A 15,610-nucleotide genomic window follows, 5' to 3' on the forward strand; every position below is an offset into this window, starting at 1 on the left:
TCATTGTCAAACGATATGACCCTGTATGCCATCTTATTTGATTAATTAAATACATCTCTGCAATAAATGCTATTTAGTATTTGATTTTATTTATTTATTTTGCCCACCCCTATTTACACAAGTGATGGTGATCATAAGAAAATATAGACTTTATTGATCCCACACTGGGGAAATTCACTTGCTGCAGCAGCTCCAGGTACAACACAACCGATAAGAATAATACACATTAAATAAAAAATAGAATAAAAGAAACACAAGATTAATAAAAATAGAATAAGAGTTGTATATAAACTATATTATATACACTTTTTTTTTTTACAGATGTGATTGATATGGAATTTGCACAGGTTACAGCAAGAGGTAAGTGGCATGGTATACAAATAAATAATGGCACAGAACATAAAATAATATATATTTATAAAGAGAACAATCTGTTTTATCTTTTTAATGAATTTGTTTGTTTATTATTTTAAGAACTACATCTCCACTTTCTCTTGTGGCTCTATTAATCCTGTATGTATGCTGGCATTAATCATTTAGCCCTATTTCATTGATTTGTGATGTGATAGTTATTTCTTCATCGCACTGGATGCTGGTGTGATTGACAGCTCTGAAGGGTTGAGCGCGTACTGCCCTCCAGTGGCCACACTTAGAACCTACAACGCTGCATTACTCCATTAAGTCCACTAGTGCAGCGCAGCCACTAGGTGTCGCTGTTGATTATGAGGTTGTCTAAAACACTACAGAAGAAGTATGAGTAACCCGGATGAACAGTACATAATGAGGACGCTAGCCTCTCCTCGTCCTTTCCCGTGAAGAGCTAACCACGTTGGTGGTATCTGTCCCTGGCTCACCGCTGTTCGTCTGAATTTCTTCCGAATAAGTCGGTCAGGAGTATTCACAATGGTATGTACTCTTCTAATAGAACTGGTACTATGTGGTACCAAGGCTACTTTCCTAATTTTATAGCTGAACTTGCACATTAAAATTATTCTGAGTCCACTAGCTAACCACGACAGCTAGTGCCGCTTGAAGCAGACCTCCCGCCACAAATGATTTACTAACTGTCCTCTTGAAGAATAAACTTTGTATTTACGGACTAATAGCCCCATAAATAGGGGAGGCGACACATTTCCCGAACCTTAAGGACTAACTATGTTACTTAACAATGAAACATGCTCTTTAAATACACGGCTGACGTTTATCTTCTGGATACAAGTTGTTCAACCTCAGCTCCGTGGTCGAGGATCGCTTAGAGACTTTACTGTTAAAGTGTTGACGATAGTTTGAAGACTAAAGGCTCTGAAACTGATCATAGGACGTTGTGATGGTCGGTATACAGTTACCAGTGGGTCAGACAGTAACTTTACATATTTATCGATCGAGCATCGGGACAAAAGACACCTGACCAACAATAGCTGACGTTAGCTGACGAGAGTATTTGCGTCATAACTTGAGGCTACTTTCAACTAGTCAAGTTTACAAACTGAGAATGTATCTTCGTTAAACCTAGACAGCGTTAACTAAAGTAAAGTCACTCACTTTCTGGGTAATTTCAATTTTAATCGAAATTTACCATCCACGTGCTAGTTAGCTGGTGCTGCGTTTACGTGCTCCACGTAAATCTCCAATTTGTTTGAAGTCAAACAGTCTGAAGCAGTAATTGGTATCCTGTAATTTCAAACATAAAGGTGCAACAATAATGGATGTAACAGATTTCATAGTGAATGTACTTTACCTCATTAAACTAATATTTTTGAATAGAAAATATACACTGATGTAGGGGATGTAAGCTAAGACTGTGCTGTCAGATTGTCAAATTGTGTTGCAATCCTATGTTGCCTACAGTCCTATTGAATGTACTATTGGTGGCATGTCCAGTGGTTAAATGGCTCTTGTTTCCACACATGCAGGCTTTCAAGGACACTGGTAAGGCACCTGTTGAGACCGAGGTCGCCATTCACCGCATCCGCATCACCCTCACCAGCCGCAACGTCAAATCTCTGGAGAAGGGTAAGAAGGCTCCTAATAATTAGTGATGACAATGGAACATTGACCTGAGCAATGAGGATAAAATTTCCATCTGATAACCCCTGACGACTGTATACGCTATTCTGAGCCATGGCTTTGAAAAGTATAACAAAGTGATTGCTGGTTGCTTGTGTTAATGTTTTTGTCTCTTTATAATTCCCAGTGTGCGCAGACTTGATCCGTGGGGCCAAGGAGAAGAACCTGAAGGTGAAGGGACCCGTCCGCATGCCAACCAAGGTACTGAAATACACAGGCTAGACACTTTTTTTTTAAATTCCGTTGGTATGAGACATTTGTTGTCTGTGGATAGGAACAGATAGGAACTGAGGTAAATGGTTAAGTGGCATTGAAGTGGACTATCAAAAGCTCCTTATGCAAATACTCTGTAAAATATGTAGAGACAAAATTAGCAGAGGTGTGCACAAAACGTTGGTGGTTATAATACTGAATACGCTTGAAATTATCAAATCACAATATTTTTTTGCTTTCCTTTTCTCTCCCATCCTTTCTTTATAACAAGAGATCTAGCGAACATGTTATAAGCTAGTATATCACAAATCAAGAAGGTTCTTGGTGCAAAGAGTGAAGAAAAGGCAAAGAATCAGCCTCATGTTTGTCTGCTTTGCAAACCCTCAAGTTAAAATCTTTCTGTCCCCTCCAGACTCTGCGTATCACCACCAGAAAAACTCCCTGTGGTGAGGGATCCAAAACCTGGGATCGCTTCCAGATGAGGATCCACAAGCGCCTGATTGATCTGCACAGCCCATCTGAGATCGTCAAGCAGATCACCTCCATCAGCATCGAACCAGGTGTAGAGGTTGAAGTTACCATCGCAGACGCATAAATGGTGCAGATGATTCAATAAAGAAACTAATAAGGAAACTGATGTGCAGTTATTGACTGGGTTTGTGTGTGTGGATCTGAAAATGTACCAGCAACAAGTAAATGTCTTAATATGTAACTGCGTTGAACCTGTAGGGAGTCGAGGGAACATTGTGCAAGTATAATTTACAGCAGATGTACTTCATGTGAGTTCTGATGAAGCAGCCAACGGGCTGGGGAATCAGTCTCTCACTTCTGACATCATTCAGGGTGATAACTGGAGAACTCAGGGAGACTCCTAACATAAACTTTCTGAGAGCTTTTATTAAAAGTTAACATGTAGAGAGATAATCTTGCTTAGAGCTTTTAACTTGAATCTACTGTTGTGCAGTTTTGTTTTAATCAAGTTTAAAAGATTTCTCAAATGGTAATATCCATCACCTAAATGTGGTCAGACCTGCATTAAAGAGTGTTCAACCATGTAGATTTGTTTTTTTGCAAAGCAATTTCTTTCATACTGAATAATTAAAATCTGTTATGAAACAGTTCATTTATCTAAAGATAAAATTACAGAACACATTCTTGCAAACGACTGTAGAAGACACGTAGATTTTATTTGTCATGCAGAAAGACTGAGAAATACTTTAGATACCACTTTGTCAAGTGACAAATAATACTGAACCCCAAAACATAACACAGGAGACTGTAATGTCTGTTACAAAGCCATACCTAGATAACATTAGCTAAATTAGCCACCATAAGCTGCTGGTCATATATGAAACCTTGTAAGGTAGCAGTAGCAACTTGAGTATATGGAGTTAAACAAGGGTGTGTTTATATTTCTTATGATTTCAACTTTTCCAACAAGAATAATAGGGTTAGGGCTTTATGGATTCAGGGTTAGGATTAGAATCTAGATTCTTCTTTGTCACATTGTCAGGTGGTCAAATACCTGACATTAATGTTATTCATCTTTATATTTGTAATGTATACTCTCGAAAATCTCTCTGACTCCAAATTTCTCTGGTTTGGGGGAACAGTTCTTGTTTAAGAAAAGTGGTAATTTTGGCTTGTGAGACACACTGTCTTGGAGCTGTTTAGCTGCCATTCTCAAGTTAAAATTACAGGAAAGAATTAAGAAGCACAAACACCTTCTTTTTGGGATATTGTAATAGCATTAGGTGACAGATGGAAAACAAGTCTAGGGACTATTTGAGAATTTGTCTAAGAAAGGTTAACACCTCTCCTGTCTTAAAATGTCTTTCCTTTTTCAGTAGAAAACTGAAGTCTTTGGTTGATAATGTTCAGGGTTGAACTCCAAGCCAGTTGGGCATTGGTTGACCTCACACCTGCTTTCAATTAAAACTAATTGCAAGCTCCCCCTTGATTTTCAGTGGCAGAACATCAGCAGACCTACGTGTAGGTGAAATAAGTCATTTTTAAGGCCAAAACTTTCATGTGAATCATCTTCCAAAGAGACAGGGCTGTTAAATCTTCATTTGTGTGGAGAATATAGCACACTTGTTCAGTGCATAAAGTGAATTTGCAAATAAATTCAGACATTTTGGAGCTACCTTGCGTCAAGATGAGTACAGCTATTGATCTGACCAATGAAGAATGTGACCACATGCAGCCTGTTGACATGGACTTGACTGGTAATGCTTTTCCTGTCAGAACTTCATCCCAGCAGGTAATGGTTTTACCTTTTTTGTTTTTGTCAAACTCTTTACTCTCTATCTTATACTCCCAAGCTAGATTAATTGTATCTTGATTTTTTTTTAGTAACCAAGTAGATCTGTTCAGATTTCCTGTTAACTGTTCAAAAGGTCTGATGTTGTCGTCTCTGTCTGCAGAATGAAATGCCAGGTGGTGCTGAGCAGCAGACCATGAGAGTTTACCTCAGAGTCAGGCCCTTCTCTAAAGAGGAGCTCTATGACAACGAGGATCAGGTACACATATAAAAACTGTCACCCAGTCCATCTAGTGCCCAGTACAGTAGTTAATAGTCAGGACGATACGTGTGTCCAGTGGGGTTTCAACCCATAAAGGAATCTACAATGTTACAAAGAGCAAGTTGACCTGTAAATAAGTTGAATATTACTCTGTAGCTTACTTTAAGCATTGCAATTTATCTACAATAATGTATCTGATTTCCACCAATGTAAGGGACTGTACGCATATCATTTGGGCGGGGGTGGAGGGATTGAGTATTATGTCATTTTATAAAAATTGCAATGTTGAACTACCATGTTTCTACAGTAGCCCAAAATACACAAACTCTCATTCACTAATAACATCAGACAAATAAATGTCCATGCTTTTAATTCAGGCTGCCGATGTACCTCATTTTCTTCTCAGGATTGTGTAGTGATTGAAAACAGCCAGACGGTGACACTGAATGCACCAAAGGGTTCGGCCACCATGAAGAGCAGCGAGAAGGGCATTGGCATGTCACTCCACAAATTCTCCTTCTCAAAGGTTTGTTTTAGTACCGTTTACCTAGCTGCCTGAACATGTGTTAGAGCTCCTCGCACACGTTTATTCCTAAAACATTCTGGATGAGATTTGTGCCATTTTTACACAGAAACATTTATTTCCAACCCACGGTCTTTCCATTGGCTTTTTTTTTTTTTTTTTAGATTTTTGGACCAGAGAGGACACAGTCTGAGCTATTTGAGGACACTGTCAAAAGCCAAATGTCTGATTTCTTGGATGGGAAGAACGCACTGATATTCAGCTATGGTGTAACCAATGCTGGAAAAACCTACACAATCCAAGGTAAAGATGGAAACTCAAAAGCAAGTGTTAGTCCTTCTTCTGCCAGTCTTACACGTTGTGCAAAATGTTTTTAGGAACTCCCAAACAGCCGGGAATACTCCCTCGAGTGCTAGACGCCACCTTCCACTACACTGGAGGCCGTCAGTATGAGGGGATGGATCTGAAACCCTACCTCAGGAATGATGCACAATATCTGGATCCTGACCAAGTCAAGCAGGAAAGAAGTGCTAAAGCTGCCATTTTTGCTTCAGTCAAAGACGTGAGTGAATTTTATATCCACCTTCTAGATGTTTCTACAAGAGAAAATATTGCGGGAATGAAACGACGCTGCAACCATACTCTGCAGGTAAACATTTCTTTCCTCCCATCTAGGAGTGTGATCCTCTCAGAGCCAGTGGTGGTTCAGAGTCCTTGACCTGTTCCACCTCCACTCGGTCATCCTCCTCTTTGTCCTACGATCAAACCGGTACCCCCCCCCCACCAATCCTACACACTGAACATAAGTTGTCTTACATTTTAAAAACAGTGTAAGTAAGCTGTCTCAGTATGAACTTAGGCAGTATATTCTCTCTATATTCTTCTCCTTTAGTGTTGGCAAGCGACCCAACAGAAGCCGGCAGCAGCCAGTTTGCTTTATGGGTGGCGTTCTTTGAAATCTACAATGAGTGTGTGTATGATCTGCTTCAACCTTCCCTGTGCTCCAAGTCCAAGAAACGTGCTGCTCTTCGAGTATGTGATGATGGTGCTGGAAACGCGTACGTTAAAGGTGTGACAATGTCTTCATTGGGTGTTCTTAAGTTGCTAGAAACCTACCAGCAATAGTCTTTATGGTGCTCAAGGCTTAAATTAGTTTTTTTTATTTATCTATTTCAGATCTCAGGTGGATTAACATCCAGACCCTGGGCGAAGCCTCCAAACTACTACAGTTCGGAAACAAAAACAGAAGCGCTGCAGCCACAAAGATGAACCAGTCGTCTAGCAGAAGGCAAACTGTTCATTGCATCACATCTTTACTTTAATTTTTTTCAAAACTCATACCAGCTTTCCTTTACAGCCACAGCATATTTACCATGAAGCTACTGAAGATCGACGGCAGCTCAGTTAAAAGGATCTCTGAGTAAGTATCTCAGAGACATCCTCATTTCCTACCTAGTGATAGTTTTTCTGTGTGGCTACATTGGTTGAGTAGTTGTGCACAGAGAGGAGAAATATTGAAATTTTCTAATAACATTTTGGGTTTTCTTTTTTTGTTTATTTTTACTCGCACACTGTCAAACCTTTTTAATAAAAATGTTTCTGAAGACAAGTGATGTTACTACACTTGTGGTTTTTACATTAAACAACAAGGAGCACAGTTAAATTAATAATTGAAAATGTTCATATGTTGGCAAGTACTGACAATGATACTGTCACTGTTTGCTTGTTAGTTGATGGATGTTTTTGTTGCCTGCAGCTGTGCTTCCATGGAGTGATACCACTTCTGATGACCATACGTGGTGTTATAACTACTGTACATATTACTTTATGTTTTGTGTTGCTTTTTTTTTTATTATTGTGACAATTGTGTCAAAGGTCACCACCTCACCAGTGTATACATTTTAACTGTTTAGTTGCTTATATTAACACTGAAACTGAAGACCTAGAGCTTTATTACCACAGTTTTAATCAAAAAGCAACCAAGGGAGGTATGAGACACTTGAGGCTATCATTTGGCAGCAAGGCTGGCTCATTGATGCCAATATGGAAAATAATGCCATCATAATGATAAATATAATTTTATATAGCATCCCTCACACAAAATGGAACTCAAAGGGCTTACAATTAACTATAGCAGACAATTTAAACAATTAAGAATTTCAAAAAGCATTTGTAAATTGGGATAAACACAGGACATGACAATGACAGAGAATTAGTTCAGAGCCTTACTGCTCGGGAATCATTTGACCAAAATTAGTTTGTACCTGATTTGGCAGTCCAGTTTACCACTATAATGGCTCCAGCACCACGAAAGGAGCCCAAACACAGAAAAAACATTCTGATGTGTGTGTGTTTCTCAGGTTTTCTCTGTGTGACTTGGCTGGCTCAGAAAGATGCAACAAAACCAAGACTTTCGGAGAGAGGCTGAAGGAGGCAGGGAACATAAACAACTCCCTGCTCATTCTGGGGAAGTGCATCAATGCGCTTCGCAACAATCAGACTGACCGGTACAGGTTATAAATGTGTCAGATGTTTATCACCAGCTACAAGTATGTTTGACGAGAATGAAGATGCCAGTGGTTTGAACTGTTAATGATAAGACTCTCACGTGGATAGGTGATTGATTTTTAAAAAGTAGTGCAAGCGCAATCTCTTAAATGGTGTGAAAGCAAGGCAGCAATGACGGTTTTAGATGTTTTCATCAGTAATACAGTCCTACAGGTGTCTGTGCATTGTAAACTCCTCTTTTATTTCTGTATCAGAATGAAGAGCAGCTACATCCCTTTTAGAGAGAGTAAGCTCACCAAGCTCTTCCAGGCCGTTTTCTGCGGCAAAGGAAAAGCGTCCATGATCGTCAACATTAACCAGTGTGCTTCCACCTATGACGAGACTCTCCATGTTATGAAATTCTCTGCTGTTGCCAAACAGGTTAGTCTGGGCACATACTGGTGCCAGAGGAAGCGTTATAATGACCTGGATCAAGAACAATCTTGTTGAGCCACTAATCTTATCTGTGCTGTCTGTAGGTGGTGCAGGTGATCCCAGACAAGCCTCTGGAATCTCTGGCTCCTTGTTTGGTCGGCCGCGATGGTAAACCTCTGGTGAGGAACGGGGTGATCGACAGCCAGGCCCTGGAGAGCTGCCTGTCTGAGGAAGAGCTGCTTGATGACGAAGATGAGGCTGACATGTCTTTGCTGCCACAGAATGTACAACTGCTACTCAATGTCACATTCAAACATTGTTTCTTAAAACATTGTCAGCAAGTTAGCATTGTCATTGTGAACATAGTGATGTTAGCATGTAGCTCAATACACCGCTGTGCCTAAACACAGCCTTACAGAGCTGCAAGCGTGACTGTAGTGGTGGTTTTTACTTTACATCAACATATCAACCATCAGTCATTACAAGATGCACGGTGCAGATCAAAATCGTCTCCAGTAAATGTTTAACTTGAATTCTTCTAGGAGATTGTGACCATGATTGAGACCCTACGAACAAAACTACTGACTGAGCGAAGACGAAACCTGGTTCAGGAAATGGAGATTCGCAAGGAAATGGGAGACGCCATGTTGCAACAACTCATGGAGAGTGAAGAACTCCGTAGGTAGGTTATTAATCTGTTTGCGTTTTTGGGGGGCTTTTGGCTGTTAATTGATACTTAGAGCTACCAGGGTGCCCCAGGTAGGTTTATTATATGCAAGCGAAAGCCAGCGATGCAGTTGTCGGGTATTGTGTGTCTACAGTTTCGATACTTGTGATTTCCCTTTGTCTGGCAAATTGGTACTGAATGCATAAACCTCTCATATATGCAGTCATTGTCAGTGGTCATTTCAGCTACATCTCCCATGTCCCCTTGTTGTTACCTTAATGTTCAGCCGACAGATAGAAGAGCTAAAGGAGAGCTACCAAGAGAAGCTGGAGAACACGTTTGAGATGTACAAGGATGCTTTCAAAGAGCATGCCTACCAGAGTGCCATGAACAATCTGGAAGACGACTATGTGCCTCTTGATGAGTTCATCGCAGAACAGGAGAAAGTGGAGGTATGTCCTTTAATCAGCTGCTAACAGGGCAGAAGATGTTTCAATGGGTCCTTAATCTCCACTCCTCCTCCTACTCCCGGGACTGGGTTTATCACTAAAGTAATGCAGTCCACACAAGCCTCAGATTTTTGGGTTCTCATTAAAACTTCAAGTATGACTCTACCTCCTGTGTAGGCCCTCAAACGTAAGGTGTCGGAGTTGGAGACCTTACCGTCTAGTATCAGAGGAGGAGCGTGTGCTGCTCCAACAGTGGCCCAGTCGTGTCAGACTCAACCGTCTAAAGCGACAGAAGCAGCAGGTTAGCTCATTATCTTCCTCTTTCAGGAAATCCCTTGTGAATTTAGTTGTTTAAAATCTCTAATAATCAGATTTTGTATGTTGTCCAGTCAGTCTTGTTTCACTGGGCTCACCAGTGATTGTAAGCAATGTGCCCTTACAATTTTTGTTGTGAAGGGCAGTAAACTTCACTCAGCTCATTTTATCCCCACAGCAGATGAGCGGTGCAAACGGCTTTACAAAGAAAAATGTGCCATGGAGAGAATGTGTGAAGATAAACAACAGGTAACAAGGACAAAATGGAAGTGATGCATCTCGATGAAACATTGGCTCAGTCTGGTTATGTTACACTTGCTCAGTTTTCCATTTAATGTTTGGTTCAGTTGATTTTGTCCCTAGAGAAAAGGCTGATGGAGCTTAACGAAACACTTCAGTATGTCAGAGATGGCTTCCTGGAAAAATCAGCTGATCTGGAGACTCTGCAGAGGAAGGCGGATGATCAGGTGAGGTGATTCAAAGTAGGGGAAGCCTGAGGTTTGGGGGCAGCAAATTTAAATACTTATAATGGCTTTTAAGAACAATACATCATGATGACTTAACCATGATGGAAATGATTGTTGTACGTGGGTTGAATGTTCTTTTTTCTTTTTTGTCTCCCTCAAGACAGAATCTTTGGAGGACGTCCTACGACAGAACGTTGAGAAGGACAGAGAGATTTCCTCACTTAAGGCAGAACTTGCCAAACTCTCCCAGAAGTCCCCTGTGCAGCCCAAACCCAAACGAGGCCTGCTTGCCAACCTCAAAGAGGCGGTGACTTCTCCACGGAAGGCTACGACTGCGCGGACACTCAGGAAAACGTCTAGGACTGCCACTACCACTAAAAAGCCCAGCATCTGAAAAGTGACTGATTATTTTATTCAGGTGGAGTGTGTTTCTTGTGATGGTATTTTTAAATGTTTTAAATGTGTTTTTTATTAAAATAAAATTGATTGGCTCAAACGTGTAGGCATGATGTAATTCATCTGAATCATTGACAGTCAGTTAATTCCTTGGATTTTTCCAATTGTAAGCACTGTTGGTTTGACGTCATTGGCATCAGCACGCACATGTATGGTTTCTTTTCTTGTGGCGTGCTGTTTCCTCATAGAAACCTTGTTATACATGCATACACACACCACTATAGAAATGTCACGCCATGAAATTCATGCTTTGAATGCACAGAACTTTTTTATCAACCTGGTCAAATGAGGCCATCCATTATCTAGAGCCTGAAGGAAAGCAAACCACAAAAGACCCTGATGGGACAAAGAAACACATTTCCGTTCCTTTTAAGTGCATCACTATTTAATTTGCCTGTTGTCTATATTTACACTCATCAGTAAAATCCCTCAATTGTAAACCATCATAATAGAAGAAACATGAAAATAACATTTCTACCATCCTAATAGAATATGTTTTATGTAGTGTATTGGCCTTTTACAGTTGAGGTAAATGAGGTGGATCCTGTGTGTTTTTTTTGTGTGTGTGTGTGTGTGTGTGTGTGTGTGTGTGTGTGTGTGTGTGTGAGGTAACAGAGCGCAGCCTCCTCAGTTAGTGAAAGGACCATTGTGGTAGACAGCCAGCTGCTCTTCTATCTCTCTGGTCTCGGTGATAGTTAATGAGATTAGCCGTCCGTCCTAGCCTGCGTCAGTCCAAAGGGGTCAATCACAGGATTAGCACCTTGCTTAAGAGTTACATCAGTTTATTACACTTTTTTCCTCTCCTCATTACTTTGATTTTCCCACCTCTGCCTCTTTGTGGGACATTTTCCAGCCTCCAAAGCATGTTTGGCACCTGTAATTGCAGTTCAGTGATTGGAGTGGAATTTTGCAATGCATCGTGTGGCTTTGGGACGGAGTCTGTCTCAACCCTCAGCCACTGAATGAAGCATCTTCCAGGGGAAGAAGAGGAGCAGGGGCAGCCAGAGGAGTGAAGGGCCACTGGGCCAAAATCTTGCAGAGTCTGAGACTCTGAACAAGGCATCCTCATGCCACTTATAAATAACAAGGTGGGCGATGATTGCACAGTTGGCACAGACAAGGCTTTGGCTGATGGAAAGGTTCTGGTGGAGTCTCTGATAAAGGTAAGCCGCTCAAGTTTTAAGTTTTTTTTTCTCAAGCAAAGGACAAAGAATTCTCTCTGCTTGTTTATTAAAGCAGGTTCAGTCTTGCAACTTGCCGTCTAATACAGTTCTAAAAATGTAATATCAGAAAACAACTATGAGGTTGACAGTATTTTTACACAGCAATCATCTGCATTTTATTTGCAAATATTTGTGACTTGTAGAATTAACAAATTGACAGTTCAATATTGCAAAAGAGGGAGAAAATAAAATGGAAAAATATGTCATAAAAAGCTAATTATGTTTTGCACTAGGAATAATTATTCCATCTTTACTATGTTCTGTTTTAACTCTAATGTTCATATGTCACGGACTACACATCCACACGGCGTCTAAGCATCTTTTCCCCCTGTGGCTAAAAAAGCACTCTCACTGAAAAGAATTTCTTGGTCCACTTCATCTTTGTGACTGTCCTAGAATCTGTGTTAGATAATGCCTGACATCTTTCTGAGTTATTGCCATGTATTTACTTTTAACTATAATTTGCTTAAGGGTTTGCCATGTAATGTATTTTTTTATTTTTATTATTCACCCAAAAATCTGGGTATCATAGCAGCAGTGTCACATATTGAGAACTTTATTTGTTATTGTATTATTTGTATTCAGTGTGCCCTCCTCTCATCTATCAATGCTCAGGTGCACAAGGTTGTTTTGGCTTATCTAGAAATAGATCAATGATAATCAGATTATTTGTAATATTTTTCATTGAAACCCCACCTGCTAATCCTCCAGGGCTAAGCTAATGCCTATTAATAAGACATTATGCTAACATATGATTTATATCATACAACTGGAACTGTCCCATTTTACACATTTTGCAGTAATTGTTTGAAGCAGCTTTAAATGATGTATGAATATTAATCATAACTGTTTCTTATCAACCCAAAAACATGTATTTCTTTCATGAAGCACTGACTTTGTCTGAGTTGTCTTGTTAACACTGGCTTAAAGACATATTTCAAGCTTATGGTATTAATGTGTTCACTAGTGGACAGTTACTCAGAGGGCTTATAGGGGCACTGTGACTGATTACTGTATACTTGATCAGGTGGTTTGCACAGCAGGGGCATGCATACTGATATCAAACACACTTTGTTGTTACAACCGTTGAGTTGAAGAAGAAATGTGTATTCTTGCCTAACCCTTTGGATCAGACAGTATTTAGGTCTAAGTGGTTGAAGCATACCAGGACCCCTCTGTTACTCGCTCCTCCTGCTAGTAATAACTTCTCTGAGATTTCCAGCAAGGACATTGAAACACATTCACCCTGCATATTAATTAACACAATTAAATAGTTTTTTCCTTTTCCTCATACAGGTGGTGGCATGTTACCGGCACTTGGCCTCGTGTGTCGGTGGGTGCACGGACAGCTTACAGCTGCGGGATGAACTGCGACAAACGCGTGAAAAGGCCCAAAAGTTGGCCATGGCCATCTGTCAACATCTGACCTTACATCTCAGAGACAAGAGCCTGCCTGAGGAGCAGCGTAAGGAGATGGAGCTCCTTTGGGTGGCCTTCTCCTCCAGCCTAGAGCTCCTGCATCTTGACATGTGCAAGGTTTTCAACATGAGTGACATCTTCTCTCTGGCCAACACTGACGCTCTGGTGCAAACTGGCCTACAAGGTAAGATAGCCCTGCACCTCTGCCTGTATTTCAGGCAGTAGATTAGCCAATGAGAAAGAGGTAATACAACAAATATTAAAGTTGGAATCAACAAAATAACTCCACTACTACTATTTCTACTAGAGATTATTTAGATGTGAATGGGACTGTGATGTCTTGCCAGGTTAATATCACTAACTAACTAGAGGAACTAGATCAGGGGTGCCTAAACTTTTTCCCCTTGAAAGCCAAAACTGAAACTTAATGGCGTGCCAAGGCCCAAAAGCAAACGACTATTGTATTGTAATGTTAACATGCGAAATCGTAGGATCTCAAGTTACTTCTGCTGACTTTCTGTGGCAATTAAGGGAACTTGAGTTTCATTGTGCTCACATTATGTAAAATGAATGACCAAATATGACTTTAAATAAGTTAGAAAACAGCAGCACTTTATTGGACATTTGCTGACGTTGAAGTGAAGCAGTGATTAACCTGAGGGGGAGCACAACATCATGTCTTTGTCTGTGCACATCTCATGGCTTTCATGTACCACTCATCTGAGTAGTGTTGTCATGAGTTGTGTATTTGCTACAAAATTTGGCAGCCTATCAGGCAATTTTAAAAGTTACTTAAAAGGTTAAAAAACCTATCATGAAAACAACTGTTATTAAATACCAGCCTGTTGGATGATCACAGGAAGTTTGTCTCAAGCAGTCGGGATGGTTGCAAATCAATAAGGAGATACAAAATCTTTTTGTGAACAGCTGATATGAAAATAAATGTGTATTTGATTTCCAAATGAACAGTCGGATTTGCAAAGATCATCCGACATGATTTAGAGGATGATTTTTTGAGCTGGCATCAGAAAGAAATGGTGACAAATTCACTCTATTGCCAGTTTATTAGGCACACCTAGCTAAAAAATAATGCAGTCTAATACAACAGCCTTGCAATAAATCCTCCTTCATGAAGGTTATAATGTTCAGTTTTTGATGAAACAGTTGTTGATTCAACTTTATGACCAGTGTTTTTTCCACCCCATTTATATCAGGAGTAGGCTAAACAACAGATACACCTCGATGTACAAGGCAATACAGTTCAACGGCACCACGGACTGTAGCCTGAATCAACACCTCTCTAAAACATTATAACCTTCATGAGCATGTATTACTGTGTCTGAGTGTAGGGTCTGCAATATATGGTGTTGCCTTTCCATTTTTCAAGACTAAAGTGCCAATTTGTATTTTACGAGGCAGAAGGAGGCAGTGAGGTAGCAGCTCGAGCGCTCAGTCTGCCAGATCTGAACCAGACACAGAGCCCAACCCTTCCTGCTGGCCTGGAGAGCCAGGAGCGCAGCACCTTGGAGCAGGAGATCGGCCAAATTGACCACATGATCGATGACATGGAGATGAAAGTCAATGTGTTGCGCTGGATGGTGGAGCCCCATGGGCCACAGTATGCAGACCCACTCAGCAGCACCGACAGCGCCTCCCTGGCTGTGTTCTCTGTTGATGAAGAGCAGCCTGGACATCAGCCTCTATGCCAGCGAAATAAATTCTGTGCGGTCTTATTCCTGTTTGCTGTTGTTTTGGTGGCAGGCTTTATATCTGTCTCTATGGTCCTTTTCTCAGGAGTATGTTTTTAATACACTCTGTAAAGCCTCAATGATGATGTGTAACACTGTTAAGTAAGAAAAAAAACTACTGCAAAAGGATTACATTTTGTAATAGCAGCTAGTGCATCAGATCATTTTGTCTAATATTAAATCTGGATGCAAACCAGTTTGCCATTTATGGCAGTGAATCCAAAGCTGCCATAGACTTTGAACTATCTTTGTTGAACAAAGTGACAATAAAAACAGTTAGAACTGAAAAGAAATTAATAATTATTACAATATAGGACAAGTGGTCGATTTAACTTACTCAACTGTAAAAAGATAGAGCTCATATTTTCCCTTTGTTTTGTACAGTACATTCTCCTGACTTGTTTGTGATATGTGAAAGTAACAATTTCTGATCTTAAAAAGGTCAGACACATTTTATTCCTTGTTGCCATCGAGAAGACATAGGTGCTTTGTAGTTGATATACTGTAATAAGCAGAATATTCACTTCCAATGTCTGAAGCTTTTTTGATTCAATGTTGTGCATATATATATATATATATATATATATATTTATCCTATGCTGTAGAGAGAGCTAAC

At 40.2% G+C, this 15,610-nt stretch overlaps 3 protein-coding genes and 1 non-coding gene across 6 annotated transcripts; all 4 read left to right on the forward strand.

The window, feature by feature from the left end:
- The first annotated feature begins 738 nt into the window (after positions 1-738).
- rps20 (ribosomal protein S20) lies at positions 739-2,913 on the forward strand. Its single transcript, XM_051411060.1, has 4 exons — positions 739-906; positions 1,914-2,013; positions 2,195-2,268; positions 2,693-2,913. Exons 1-4 carry the CDS (start codon positions 904-906, stop codon positions 2,873-2,875), a joined length of 360 nt encoding a protein of 119 aa, XP_051267020.1. The 5' UTR covers positions 739-903; the 3' UTR covers positions 2,876-2,913.
- Positions 2,059-2,125, forward strand: LOC127369826 (small nucleolar RNA U54). The gene has a single exon (XR_007886124.1). It is a non-coding gene; the product is annotated as a small nucleolar RNA U54 (small nucleolar RNA).
- Positions 2,914-4,262: 1,349 nt separating the features above from the next.
- zgc:56231 (uncharacterized protein LOC406257 homolog) lies at positions 4,263-10,648 on the forward strand. Of its 3 annotated transcripts, none has more exons than XM_051411323.1 (18): positions 4,263-4,543; positions 4,707-4,802; positions 5,212-5,331; positions 5,493-5,631; positions 5,706-5,890; positions 6,004-6,097; positions 6,221-6,397; positions 6,505-6,616; positions 6,686-6,748; positions 7,689-7,835; positions 8,091-8,256; positions 8,355-8,534; positions 8,793-8,932; positions 9,204-9,369; positions 9,544-9,667; positions 9,860-9,930; positions 10,029-10,148; positions 10,309-10,648. In XM_051411323.1, exons 1-18 carry the CDS (start codon positions 4,439-4,441, stop codon positions 10,540-10,542), a joined length of 2,439 nt encoding a protein of 812 aa, XP_051267283.1. In that variant the 5' UTR covers positions 4,263-4,438; the 3' UTR covers positions 10,543-10,648. The 3 variants fall into 3 exon arrangements, with proteins under 3 accessions (XP_051267283.1, XP_051267285.1, XP_051267284.1); XM_051411325.1 differs by having other exon boundaries at positions 10,313-10,648; XM_051411324.1 differs by having other exon boundaries at positions 9,863-9,930.
- Positions 10,649-11,260: 612 nt separating this feature from the next.
- On the forward strand, positions 11,261-15,054 carry rgs9bp (regulator of G protein signaling 9 binding protein). Its single transcript, XM_051411542.1, has 3 exons — positions 11,261-11,767; positions 13,124-13,430; positions 14,666-15,054. The coding sequence occupies exons 1-3, from the start codon at positions 11,672-11,674 to the stop codon at positions 15,052-15,054; spliced, it is 792 nt and encodes a 263-aa protein (XP_051267502.1). The 5' UTR covers positions 11,261-11,671.
- The last annotated feature ends 556 nt before the right edge of the window (positions 15,055-15,610 follow it).

Source organism: Dicentrarchus labrax, unplaced genomic scaffold (assembly GCF_905237075.1).
Source record: "Dicentrarchus labrax unplaced genomic scaffold, dlabrax2021, whole genome shotgun sequence".
NCBI classification, from domain to species: domain Eukaryota; kingdom Metazoa; phylum Chordata; class Actinopteri; family Moronidae; genus Dicentrarchus; species Dicentrarchus labrax.